The following is a 15101-nucleotide window of genomic DNA, read 5'->3' on the forward strand; positions in this document are numbered from 1 at the left end:
AGGTTTTCGACCTCCTCTCTGTACGCCGTCTCGTCGCCGTCGGTGATCTGGCCGATGACGGTCGTGTCGTCAGCACGTAGGCCCGTACCAGTGTCTTGAAGTGGCTGCGCTTCCTCCTGGGCCACATCCAAAATGGAGAAGCAAGAGAAAAGACACACCACAGCTGGGTGAGGCTGGTGAGGCTGGGGAAGATGAGTGAGGGAAAGAGAGAAACAAAACAGGGGGACTAAGATGAGTGAGGGAAAGAGAGAAACAAAACAGGGGGACTAAGATGAGTGAGGGAAAGAGAGAACAAGACAAGGGGACTAAGATGCGTGAGGGAAAAAGAGAACAAGACAGGGGGACTAAAGTTTAAGAGAGAGGAAGAACACAGAATATGAGTGAACAGTTTAATTCAATTACACATTTAAAAAAATAGTGTGAGTAAGTGAAGACATCCTTGCAAGGAGGACTGCCCTGTCAAATTTAAAAGTTATTCTTGTTAAATATACATATCCTGTTGAGGCTAGAATCCAAAATGCAGAACCACTCTAGATTGTAGCCTCAAGGGACTGTTTAAGGTTACTTAAAAACATATCATTTCCCAAATTGGTGAAATGAACTCCATCTCTTAGAAATATGCCAGGGCAGTCAAACTTAATGCAAGGATGCCTTACACTCTACCCAAACCACTAACACATTTACCCATCTCTCTGTTCACCCACATTCTGGCCTTGTTCAGCTTTCCCGGATTAGCTTTCCTCCAGTGACATCTCTCATTGATAGAAGATATAATTATCTTCATCTCTGAGAAGTTGTCACTGAGGGAAAGCAGGTCCTGCTTCATCGCTGTGACAAGCTCCACACCTTTGATGTTGCCAAGGTTGTTGCCGCCACAGAGCAGGACATCCGGGACTGTTCTTCCTCTCAAGGACTGATAGAAAAAGGGAAGAAGGTTCCTCCACCTCAGACCACCCTTGCCAAACCACCACACACGGCAATTCAGACCCAGGTTGCTTCCCATGGTGTGTCTGGCTCTTTCTTTACCACGTCGAACGTAGCTGCTCCCTATTAACCACACATTGGGACCGAGATGAATAAAATATATTGAAAAAGGAAAAAAAAGTGGTTACTGATGATCATCTTTTAGAAAAAGGCGAGTTGTCATATTGTTTTACGAAGACTACACAAGTTTAATGTTTATATTATATTACATATAACCAGGGTGGGAATTTCACGACGGCCACGACGGCCATGGCCGTCGTTGCCCCGCACTTTGGCCGTGATGCCCTGTGAAAAAAAATGCAATTCACGGCCAAAGTGGCCTTGGTGCCCATGTCAAAAGTGCTAGTGTAAACAACGCTAGTAAAGTCATATTAGTGCGCGCAGTAGGATAGTCCCGTGCCTGTGGATCAGAGCTATTGCTCTGCTGTGATTGTTCCGTCAGAAATGCCTATAGGGGCCCGACAGCCTCCTCCTCAGCCGCGCGAGCAAGACAAGCACAGGTAAGCAAGCGGACCAAGCTGTTTTGATATGATTTAACTGAAGTATGTGGTAGTATTTGAAAGGACTTAACATTTACGTGTTTATAGAAAGTACTATTGATAGGTAATTACCATTGTATTAGCCTATTTAAAGTCGACTCGTTACATTTTGTCATGAAAACTAGCGATAGCTAGCTAGTTTGGATAGCGCTAACGTCTTCCCTTCAAGGGGTCTACATCTAGTGTTGCTTCTACAAGCTAGCAGATAGCTGTCACCTTTGAATCTAGTATTTTTCTTGCTAAGCGGTTTTGATATAATACATGACTGACTTATGTGGTTTATGGCTGAACTTAACGTATACGTTAAAGAAACACTATTGCTATTCAGCCATTTGTAAAACGACTGGTGTTGACGTTAGTGCTACACTTTTCAGTCATGTTGATTGACCAGCGTAATTTAACCAAACGGCCTTTGTGCTCTGTCATGTGGCCTTTGTGCCCTGTCATGTGGCCTTTGTGCCCTTGAAAAAAATGTGAACGGGAAGGCCAAATGGCCTTGCCTCTAAAATGACGAAATTCCAAGCCTGCATATAACTATATAATTGTATATAGAATCATGATGCAACTTTATAAGGATTAAGATTATATATTAATATTACATTAAATAATGCATGACGATTTCATGCATTATTACGAAGCAGGATGTATCAAGTCACTGACTTTTTGTGATAAGGTCACAATCAACTGATTTCACTTATCAGATGTAAGAATAAGGTACATATGAAAGTAAAGGGTATGCAATCAACGAATTACTGAAACAAAATGAATACAAATGCTTTTAAGAACTATACAGCACCTTGTCCAAGTATGGCGGGCTGCCCACTCTCCATCAGGATTGGATTGGATGTTGATCCGGCTATTTCTGCCATCTATAAATAAAGTATAAATGATTAGCTCTTCACGCCTCTTTAAAAAATATATGTGTTCTTGAAGATTCTGTATGCATTGTCGTTTACAATGGTAGGGACATTGCATTGGACATTTGTTGTGACAAAGATATGTCATTTTTTGTTTTTTCATCTCACATTTATAGATTTTAAATAAAAATATATATAAAACGAATTATAAATTCAAAGTCTGGTTTCTAGAAAGTTAGCTAATGCATACAGTTAACATTGCAGAACTGCTGGCATGCATACATTTCTAGCATTTTGGTTAACTATGAAAAGTATGGAAAATTACTGTGTAAACACCCAACATTAGCTTAGCCACAGTAGCGGTTGCTGATGAGTGGTTTGGCTTATTTTACTCTTTTATATGAGAACATGTTACATTACATACAGACATTAAGGAGGCAGGTTAGAAAATAAATATGTTTTCGTCTCTTACCTTTTGGAGCAAACTGTTATCGGTTGTTAGCATAGACTGTATATATAAAGTGTTGTCTCTTTAGCCTCAGTGACGTGACAGTGAACATTGAACGTGACCGCGTGTGAAGGGGGAGGGGCGCGGGGGATTTAGGTCTGGGCTGCGCTAAACTCAGCCTTTCTTTCCAACATCTCCTGTGTCGGCAATCCACATTTCTTTGTCTTTGCAGCAAGATATTATAAAATGCCTTCTTGTGTTGCCTACAACCAGTACTCAAGTTGTAAAAAAAAATCAGGGGGGATGGTGGATTTTATCATATGGGGGGACATCATTTGTGCTGATAACCCGCAGAGGGTGGGAGACCAACCAGCATAAAGATCATTATTATACTCCTAAAACAACATGCATGTTATGGATGTTCAGATACTCCTTTCATTGCTCTTGACCAAGGCACCTCAGAATTAGAGTCGGTCCCCGGGCTGCCATGGCACCACTAACATTTAGGGTCAAATGCAGAGGACAATTAGTGCAAACTCTTTTTTTCACTTTAATTTAAAGGGGGGGAGGGGATACAAAAATGTGGTTATAATGGAAGTCTATGGTACAAATCTTGGAGGTTAACAGTCCCTCATTTATCATTCAGATGGATCAGCTGATTATACTAATAATAAAGTCAAAATAGTTTTTAGAATATTGAATTATAGTGTATTTTTTCAAAAAAGCAGTTACTGGTATACGATCAAAACTGTTATCTGAAGGGTTACATTTGTATCGTAATTAATTAAATCATTATGTAAATTAAACACTTCATGAAAAATGTGAGAAAAAAAATTAGTAATTGTATTGCAGTTCAAATACAAATATTTTATGTTAACATTCCCAATGTTACTTTTTTTAACAGGGCATTAAGTGCAAATTGAAATTGTTTACAAAATATGAAAATATATTAAAAGATTATACAGATAATACAAAATAGGACCAATGTTGTCAATGGCTGCCTACTCCACTCTCCTTCATCTCATATACGTTTCCAAAGATTTTCATAATCATGTTTTTTGGTCTCAATTTTTCTGGCTCTTGCTTTCGGATTGTTAGCTAAGCAATGGCTTTGAAGCCAAGTCTTGACATATACCTCTGGTCTGAACTTGTTCAGTGGAGGGCCAACACACTTGATGAAAAGCAAGGCTGACATGCTTTTTACCTCAAGGGAGCATCTAGTTGTGGTTAACATGTACATTTGACTAAACCCACGTTCACACTCAGCTGTGGAGATGACCAGAGTGTTCACTGCTTGAAGGAGGGGTTTCAGTTCTTCTGGTGCTGGTGGTATCATTTCATCAACAGTTTTGAGTCTTACCAGCTAGCTAACACGAGAGAAAAACGTAACTCCAAACTAAGTTGTTATTGCTGCTTATGTCCATATATTCCACCTTTGGTGACTAAAGTAGTGAGTAATGACTAAGATTACTGACTCTTGACTTACCTGAAATGTTATTTTTAGTATTTTTAAATATGAAGTCCCTCAGATCGCGTTGTCCTACTGGTTGCTTGGCCATTGTGATGACCGTTACCTGCGCTTCTGGCATCGATCAAACAGGCGCATCACGGCGCTCTGGCGCCCTCTAGGGTACTCGCATAGTATAGCGTCAGTGACTTGGTAAAAATGTCATTGCATGTGTGCGTGCTCCCTCGCCCACAGTATTTTACTCAAAATGCGCAAAATTAATGTTGAAATAGCAGTAATATCAGTGCCACGTTCATTGATAAAATTACATAAGGAATGGAAAGTGGGAATGGCAGTTTTAGAAGGGGGATGATTTTGACCGTTTTTATTTCAGGGGGGATGCCATCCCCCCTCATCCCCCCTCAACTCGAGTACTGCCTACAACTGTGTGAACCGAAGTGAAGGGAGTGGTTCTGAGATTTCTATGCACCGGTATGTGAAAAAAAACATAATCACTTACAGTCTATAAATATATAAGATATTATTTTAACCCTCCGGTATCATTCGATTGGACTACGCAAATTAGTCATTCGAGACAAAAATGTCCACTGCAAACATTATATTAAATGTTTTTTTCACAACTTTTTTGGGTTCAATCTTTAAAGCAACTTCCGCCCTAATAGAAAATACCAAAAATGTAATCATTTTCAGGATTTTAACCCTTTAAATGCCATTTTGAATACATGAAACCACTGTTTTTTTTCATGATGAAAACAGAGAAAATGTGTTAAAATACATATCTGGGCTCTTTTTTTTTTATAACAGTCTTGTCAAAGATTAGCAACAAAATGGATTGTTTTGCATTATTAGTTTTTGCACAAAATCAGATTGAACAAAAAAGTTACAAATTAGTCATTCGGGACAAATATGTCCACTTCCAAAAACTGCTCTAAAATGACAACAGATTAATATTTTTAAAAACGTTTTGGGGTACTTGAGTAAATGCACTTAGATACTTCCTGTGTCACATGCAGAGACGTGCTGTGGGCGTGTTTGTGTGTTTACTAACAAGACTATCATGGCGGCTGCGGAGCTCAAGTCGAGTTTCTCCGCCTGGAGATATTATCACTATTTCACTTTTGTCGAGCACAAAGAAAATAACGTTTTAGTTAAATGTAAGTTGTGTCTTGGCGGGTCAAATATCCTATCTACTGCCCAAAACAGCAATTCAAATCTGTTGAAACATCTGCAGAAACAACATGCTGGGACGAAGCTAGTAGCTAAGACCACAGACCCAGACTCAGCCGACGCCACTCCACCTCCACCTAAGCAACAGCGGCTGGATTTTAACCGAGGGACTGCTAGCCAGGGAAAAGTTGATAAAGCCATTGCACGGTATGTTGTAGAACACATGCAGGCTATTTCTACTATTTCTATTGCTATTTCTTGATCAATAGATTGTATTATTATCCACTGCAATAACAGTACTGAAATGAAGGCTATAAGGGCATTAATGGTAGCCCTTTTTTTAAGTAACTAATGCGTTACTGTTCACAGTAACGCATTACGTTTTGGTTTAAGTAATCAGTAAAGTAACTGTCGAACTCTAACTTCATTTTAAGGACATTTCGGCCAGGGGTGTAGAGCTATATTGGTTTAAGCACCGGATTGGCAAAACAGGAGAGTGTGTGCACCAGTCTGCCTTGATCTATGAATTCATGTCTGTGACACTCACAGTATATGCTGCCCGCAGCTGTTTTATAGAAGGAAAACCTCCTTCACTTCATGAAATCTCTGCAGCACCAGGAGGCAGCGGGAGGGTTAACTCAGCCTCTGAGAAGAGGAGCGTGCAGTGCCTTTCACGCACCGCCTTTCACTGTGTTTACCTTCAGAATCATTAGAAAGGCTAAAGAGCGGTCTGGCTGATGTGTTTTAAACCCCACACACACACACACACACACACACACACACACACACACACACACACACACACACACACACACACACACACACACACACACACACACACACACACACACACACACACACACACACACACACACACACACACACACACACACACACACACACACACACACACACACACACACACACACACACACACACACACACACACACACACACACACACACACACACACACACGCAATTTAAACGCAGACTTTTGTTCTTCCATTTTACGTTGTTATTGTTTCACTGAGCGGACCCGCACATTTTTTTCAAACGCTCCCTTTTTGGTCCATCTGCGCGGTTTTGTGCGCTGTGATGATTCGGCTGTACCTTTAGTAATGAATATTAAATGTTGTGAGGAAATCTTTCCACCAATAATTCCAATAAGTAATCCAAAATGTATTCACTTCAGGTTTACGAAAGTAACTGTAATCAGATTACTCGTTTTTCAAATGTAACGCGAGCTGAATACAGTTACTTGATTTGTGTATTCTGATTACGTAACACCGTTACATGTATTCCGTTACAACCCAACCCTGGCCACACCCCACTAGGCTGGGCCGGAACACTTACAAATGTGGGCCGGTAGGATTTAGGAAAAAAATTATTCTTTTTTTTTTATAAACTTTTTTTTTTTTTGCCCACACAGCACTCCTGGTATTCCCAATGGCCAGTCCGCCCCTGAGTGTGTGTCTGTCTGGTAAGTTGGACTCCTGAGAAAGACTGCCTAATTTAATGTTAAACAACCTAAATTACAAACATAGTTATCCTATGACACGTGGCGTTGCTTTTTCACAAGCAGGGTGAGTTCAAATGTCTTATTTTTCTTACATTTAACCCTGCATGTTATTAATTTGTGTGTTTTTTTATAAAAAAAATTATATTATTGTGTGTGTACTCAGTTTAAGGCTGATCATACTTCTCATACTTCAAGTACTTCAAGGAGGTGTCTCTTCTTACGTTTTTAGGTTTTAAGGCCTATAACGTAAATGATTTAAGGTCATTAAACAGTTTAAGGCTGTTAGACTAAAGGAGATATCGCGAGTCAGTTTAAGGCTGAGGAAATTTAAGTGAGTGTTTGTCTAGCAGCAGTTTAAGGCTGTTCTAAAAAAGTCCTTGTAATAGGCCTGAATAAAGTTTAAGGCTTTATCAATGTTTATTCTGTTCTATTTACAACCGGACATTGCGTGTGGATTACGACGAGAAATGTGACATTCGTGCGTTAGATAGACGATATTCTCCTGATTGTGTTTGGTTTAAGGCCTATATCGTAAAGGGTAGAAGGCCCATTTTTAATTGTAAAACACATAGACATGTTATTATCTTAAATTACAGTGTTGGTTTGTGTTGTACTTTCCTTTTGTTACAGTAAAGATCACCCCGCCATTATTTAAACAACCCTGTGAGAGCCAAGTGGTGTATTTTCAAATGTTGTTCTTCAGGTTGGGGTTTTGGAAAATCAGTTGCCATCTTGTTTTCACCACATATTGACAAACAAACACAGGGCAATCGCCATTTCGTGAAATGCAAATTCAAAGCGCTCCTTTGTTTGTTCTTATGCAGCTGGTTTCACTCCAATGAGGCATTTTCCTGACCTCCATCTTGTGAAGAACGAATCATACTTCTTGTCACAGTTGGAACTAGAAGGCTAAATCAGATTTTGGATATTGAAGGGAAGGATTGTTGTATTTTTTAAAACTCCAAACTGAGTTTTGAAGTATTTAACCAGGCAACAGTGTATTGGCTGATTTTTGAAGTATTCCTGTTTGCAAATGTGTTTTGGTGGTTTTGTGCTGTATTGTTTAACCATATTGTAATTTTCTTCCCATTTTTAAGATATTTTTAAGGAAAATAAGCTTCTTCTTGTTAAATAGAGGTTCGTTTTGTAACAGCTATCCCTAGTGGATAGAGCTGGAAATTACAACAGCGCACTCTGCTGGTAGCACAGTATTATTACACAGATAGAGGAAACACCTCTTAACCAAGATACAAATAATTCTGAAGTTTAATTTTAAGTGTTATAAATGAACACATGCTTCATCCCCGAGATAGAATTGCAAGTAGTTTCTAATTATAAGAAATGTTACATGATAGTCTTTCAAACAAGACTGTAGAATATTCAAACACAAATGTATTGAAGCTAACACAAGTTAAGACATTTGCATAATTCCATACACTTCAGTACACACTAGATTTAGATTTTCACAAGGTTTCTATTTTTATATTTCAAATTCAAAACCATACACTGTACAATTTTTATTTTTTAACTTTTCTGATTTTTAAATTTGCATCATTTTTAATTATTAATTTACATTATGATTTGTTTTACAAAACTTAAATCATACAACGTTATGGGTCTTCCATGTCCTGTTCAGAATAGGGTAATCATTGCAATATTAATTGAGCATGTTTTGCTCAAAGGAGGGAGTGTCATGATTATACAGATATATTGATTTCGGGGACATTGTAGCTAATAAATAAAAACATGTTACAGATATATTGATTTCAGTGACGTTGTAGTTAATAAATAATAACATGTAGTTAACAATAGGTCTCATAACGACACAAGGTATGCCAAAGCTTGGGCCTTCTCCAAGGAGGGAGTGGTCCAGTTTTAGATATTAGACGAATAGAAGTGATGAACATGTCAGAGCTCTGAGTAATATTATCCAAGTTTTGTCTACACAGGCTAGGAAAGCAACAGAGATACCAGACGAGACACCAGAAGAGACTCCTGTTCGGCCAGGTGATTGGGTGAGGGTGAAAGTTCACAAAAGACAGTGAGCTGATCCCCGGTGGACGGAACAGTGAGAAGTTGTAACGAACTTCACACGCGCTCTGGTTTAAAGGTAAAGAAAAAGGAGCAAATTGACACCACCTCACACATTGTCACCCTTCACTGGCAACTTCCAGAACATTATTGGAAGTTAGGACTGATTTGGCAGAGCTGGAACAAAACAATAAATAGAAATAAGATTTAGATAGAAACAGCTCAAAAGACGAATTGTCTTTAGATTTTTATAGATAGTACACTAAAGTGAAAACCTATTTTTTGTTTTACATCTGAAAAAGAGTCCAATTTTTGTATACGTTATTTTTGTACTCATCATTTAAATTCTGTAACTGACACAACCATGGATAAAATAGAGATTATGTCAAGAACAAGGCCAAAGCAATTGTGGGGTCCCCTAGGGATAAGAGTCAGAATAGCATTGTTGATTGTGTTCATTACACTTGGCACCTTTCTGGTTGGATGGTGAGTACAATATCAAGTAAGACATGGATCCATTAGTCCACTCATAGAGAATGCCCACATCACTAACAAAACTCCAGCTCTGTTTCAGAGACGTTCACTTATCCCCAGAGCCAAAAGATCAGCTGAGCAACAAGAGGAGGAGTTAGAAATACTCGGTCCCAAAGGTGAGGCGGTTATAATCAAGATGATTCACCCCCCTATATGCAGTTCTTGTATCAAATGATGAGATGGGTTTAAGTGATCGGGATATGTAAGTGATGGGGATTTACAGATTAGGGGAATCTCCAAATACACTGGATCCATGTTTTAGTCTGTGCCAGAAACACCCCTGTTAAGTTTATGGACAACCGACCGGTGACCTGAGCACAATTATTGAAAATGATTACAGTAGAAACAGGCTACTAACCCACAAGTACAGCTGTGTACGTACAAACTCTATGAACACAATTACCCAGCAGATTGTGGCGACATTGCAGATATGTCCAGTCACAAAAGTTACTAATGTTCTAAATAACAGTGAGATTTAAAATGATGGTGAACATATGGGGACGTTCTTTTATAGTGTGTGACATATGTGGTGCTTGAAACATGTAGGTATTTCAATTTATAGAAGAAGATGTTTTCCTGAAAGAGTTATTTGGAGTAGCCATGTTACAGTGGGTGAAAACAAAGTTTAGGGAATTGGTAAAATTATTAGGAGACATTAATTGTGTTTAAGATGGCCTTTAACATCTAAGACAGATAGTATGATTAGAAAATAGAGTGGAAAAGATGGATTATTTAAGCAGTGTGTTAGGATTTTCTAGGTCGAGAGAGTAGATAGAGAGAGAGAGATGCGAAGAGAGAGAGAGAGGAGAGAGAGAGAGAGAGAGAGAGAGCGAGAGAGAGGCTATCTCTAGCTCTCTATCTCTCTCTCTCTCTCTCTCTCTCTCTCTCTCTCTCTCTCTCTCTCTCTCTCTCTCTCTCTCTCTCTCTCTCTCTATCAGAAGCTACGACCCCATTTCAAAGCAGGCAAAAACCTCACCAAAGGAGACTCTCCTCCTCCATCGAACAGACAGAGAACCAGAGCTGAACCAATAACGACGAGACTGCACAGAACCATCTCCACCTGAAGCATCCAGAACCAAAACCAGCTGACATAAAGAGGCATACTCTCATCAGTCCCTCAGACCAGGACATGAAGTTCCAAGCTGAGCCATGATATCTGGCACAAGAGGCAGAGTGTGGTAATGAGAGCGGAATACGCCCTCAATGCAACAGCAAAGAGACTGTGAAGGAGGAGATGAAATGCAAAGCAGTTGGGCCACTGGAAAGAGTTACAGTGGAAGGATTCAAGAGCGGATGGACTGAGGAGAAGACAGGACTGAGGAGAAGACAGGCCGGAGGAGATGACAGGCCGGAGGAGTTGGCATGGTCCAGCAGAACGTGAGGGGGTCATGGCTTGACAACCACACTCAAAAAAACGATTCAAGCCCTTCTTAGACTTGACACATTAATAATTGTTTCACTTTACTTAAATATTTTTATTTAAGAAATAAACCTAAGTATAGTTCATTAGTGTAACACAAATTACATTAATCAATTCACTTATTAAATGTATTTAAGACAGAGCAACTCAAAATGAATTGTTTTCATTTGGGGACCGCCCCTTTGCACATCACCTTTGCGCATGCACAAAATCCGTTCTGTCATTTGCCGCCTTTTGTCTAACACTGACTGTGGTGACTGGGGAAACTGACGGTGGAAAGTCTATTATTTGGTAAGTATTTGTTTTTTCTAGTAGTTTAGAATGTTCCCTGTTTCCAAGTAGGCCTAATGCCTTTTCATTATATCGACAAGAATATTTGAAACCACCGTGTTATATTTTGCTCCGTTTTTAGTTGGGTCTAAACAGCAAGCTAGCTAGCTTGCTAGATATGGTTAGCATTGAATACTGGATAGTAGAGATCATTAGATTATATTAAATTAGATGTCACGTTATTGTCATTGAACACAGTACACCGAAATTCAGTTTAAATTCAACCAAAAAATGCAAAGAGTAATTCAAGTGCACGAGGTAAAGCAGCAAGCTAGCTAGCTGGATAACTGGTTTGTTAGCTAGCTTGCTAGATACGGTTAGCATTGAATACTGGATAATGGAGATCATTAGATTATATTACATTCGATTTAACGTTATTGTCATTGAACACAGTACACCGAAATTCAGTTTAAATTCAACCAAAAATGCAAAGAGTAATTCAAGTGAATGAGGTAACAGTATGAGGCAGAGCCTGCATGCAGCCCAGTAAGCGCCGCCATTTTCTATCATAAAGCTCAGCAGGTCTGTCCATCTCTCTCCTGGCCTTAGTGCAGGCAGAGGAGGACAGGCGGAGCCACTCGTTTCTGTAGGAGTTCAGTTGAGTTTAGTTTTTTACTGCCAAATATTTAATATAAATAATGAGATAATATATATATGTGAATCTTGTATGGGTTACCTCACTCACAAGCAGGCACCCAGAGTTGTGCAGAAACGTAGGCCTGCTTTATAAAACATGTCTACTAGACTCTTAATTTTAAAGTGTGATCTGTTATCATTTTTTTTTTGGGTTGTGCAATCTTAGGCAATTATGTGTTGTCTGTGAAAATTCAAATATATAAGCATTTTAATCACACCTCTAATATATTTATGTTGTCTTTTGCAGTTTGATCAGCATTAACAAGCATCTTGGGGCAACCTCTTATTTATGGTAAGTACACGGCTACTTTCACATTACTTGCATAAGCTGATCTGTGACATTGTCAGTTGTTCAGTGTCAATTGCTAATTCTCTTTTTTCTCTTTTTCAGGTTATGCATGTGGCAGTGCAAACACTGCAGTTTGGAACTAGCTAGCAGGTATTTGTTGTTAAAACATTTCCGGCAGACACATGCACATTTAAGGGGCAGTTGTCGCTATCCATGTCCATATACTGATTGCCCATGTTCGTTTGACACATGGAGTAAACTTTTAAATCACACATACAAAACTCATGCTAAACAGCTAACACCAAAGCCAGTAGAATTACCTACATTTAAGTGTCATGTGTGCTCACGTAGAGACTTAACAGAAAAAGATTTCTTCCAACATATTAATGGACATCTCAGGCATAATGAAACTGTACCATGTATGTTTCTAGGATGCACATTTAAAACTAACATTTACAGTACATTCAACACACACAAAAATAGGAAACACAGACAACATTCACTTAAAGACTTTATAGCCAATGTTGTCAGTACAAGTGGTGAGTTGGATCAGTCACACAGTTCTGCAGTTGGTCCAACGGAGTCTGTCGATATAGACCAGGAATATGAAACACTAAGTTGTGGTGATGCTTCAGAAATACACCTTCCAAATTTAATCGAAGAAAAAATTGCATGCATTTTATTGAAGTTGGAAAATATTGTTCACATTCCAAAGACAGTTATTGATGAAGTCCTTTCTGAACTTCACTACATATTAAGTACATCATCTTTGCCTGTCACTAGAGCTATTGTTTCTGATGTATTACAGAGCCATAAACTACAGGTTGAAGATTCAGTAGTTGGTGAGCTTTCCACTGCTCTATGCAATTCTAGTCCATTGGCCACAGCTATTGCAAAGGATGGCCCTCTTGCTACAGCATATAAACGTACACAGTACTATACATCTCATTTTGGTGTTTTAGAGCCGGTTGAGTACATACTAGATGCCCAGAGGAATAGGACATTTCAATATATCCCTCTGTTAAAGTCTTTGCAACATTTGCTCTCTCATAAAGGTGTCCTTGAACATATTGAAACGCAACAGCGGCTATTGGCTGTTCCCCAAGAGTACAGAACTGTAAGAGACGGTGAGTACTATAAACAGAATTCGTTTTTTTCTGATGAAGGTTTGAGAATCTCTGTAAATCTTTATGTTGATGATTTTGAGATTTGTAACCCTCTTGGGTCATCTCGAAAGACACACAAACTTTGTGGTGTATATTGGGTTTTGGGTAATTTGCCACCAGGTTCCCATTCAACACTAAACTCAATCTATTTAGCTGTTCTATGCAAATCTGATGATGTTAAGACCTATGGCTATGGAAAAGTGTTGGAGCCTCTCTTGCAAGACTTAAGCATATTAGAACAGCACGGTGTATTTATATCTCAGCTTGGTCAGTTTGTTAAAGGTTCTGTCCAGTGTGTTATAGCTGACAATCTTGGAGCCCATGGGCTCGGGGGATTTGTTGAGAGTTTTTCAGCTGGGTCAGGGTGCAGGTTTTGTATTGGAGTCAAATCAGATTTTCAGACTAAGGATGTCCAGTCAGGTGCTTTCCAACTGAGAACAAGAGACATCCATGATGTTCATGTCCAGTCTGCTCAGGAGAATGCAACTATTTGCTGTGGTGTAAAAAAGCAGTGTTTTTAACAGAGCACCTTTCCCATTTTCATGTAACTACTGGTTATCCTCCTGACATTGTGCACGACCTTTTTGAAGGTGTTGTACCAGTTGAACTGGCTCGTTGTATGAGTTTGTTGATCTCCAAAAAATACTTCACTTTTGAAAGGCTCAACACATTGATTCAGACATTTCCGTACAAATGGGGGGACAGAACCAATCGCCCCCATGCCATACCACGCTCTTTCACATCTAGAAACACAATAGGTGGCAATGCGCATGAAAACTGGACCTTAATAAGACTGCTTCCCTTTGTGATTGGGCACATTTTACCAGAAGATGAACCAGCGTGGCAGCTAATTCTAGATCTTAAGGACATAGTTGAGTTGGTTGTGGCCCCTGTTCACACAGATGAGACCATTGCTTATCTTGAAGCCAAGATCTATGATCATAGGCAGCGCTATCTTGAACTCTTTCCACATGTAAAGCTCTTACCAAAACATCACTTTTTAGAGCACTATCCGCAAATGATTCGTTGCTTCGGGCCTCTAATTGTACTGTGGACAATGAGATTTGAGGCTAAACATAGCTTCTTCAAGCAGGTTGCTCGTCACACCAATTGCTTTAAGAACATACCTCGTTCACTAGCTACTAAACACCAGTTCATGCTTGCCTATCACACACATTCCTCCAGTGTCAAGAAGTCATCCTTGGAGGTCACACATGTCTCAATCCTGCCTGTTGATGTCCTTAATGAGGGAGTCGTGTCTAGAAACAAAGTTTCCCAGATGTGACTGAGGTTCATATGGCAAACAATGTGTCTAGCTTGGGTATACGTTACTGCGAGGGGATGATTATTGTACACGGATCTGCAGATGGACTGCCTAAATTCCATGAGATCAAAATTGCATTTTGTTAAGGAGAAGTTGTGTTTTCTGGTAAAAGACGCATGTGCTTGGTACAGAGAGCATTATGGTGCTTTTGAGCTGTCTGCCTCGCCCATACAGAGGTTGCCGTTATTGAGCTTGCTGACTTGGTAGACCCCTATCCCCTTGTTGACTACATGGTTGGGAGTTTGCGCATGGTAATGTTGAAAAGATTCATCATTGTTAAAGTGAGTATCATTTTTAAACCTAAATAGTCTGAGCTCTGGATAGCAGGCTCTGACAAAAACTGTAAAACCATTTTTATGTTCATCTTTGATATAATCCTAATGTGTT

General features: G+C 39.4%; 1 protein-coding gene across 1 annotated transcript; it reads left to right on the forward strand.

Annotated features, from left to right (window-relative positions):
• Positions 1-11232: 11232 nt before the first annotated feature.
• Positions 11233-13748, forward strand: LOC117551836 (the record flags this gene model as incomplete). Its single annotated transcript, XM_034224893.1, has 3 exons — positions 11233-11260; positions 12183-12227; positions 12327-13748. A coding segment is annotated over exon 3 (1415 nt), but the record flags the coding sequence as incomplete, so codon positions are not given.
• Positions 13749-15101: the final 1353 nt, after the last annotated feature.

Source organism: Gymnodraco acuticeps, unplaced genomic scaffold (genome assembly GCF_902827175.1).
Source record: "Gymnodraco acuticeps unplaced genomic scaffold, fGymAcu1.1, whole genome shotgun sequence".
Lineage (NCBI taxonomy): Eukaryota > Metazoa > Chordata > Actinopteri > Perciformes > Bathydraconidae > Gymnodraco > Gymnodraco acuticeps.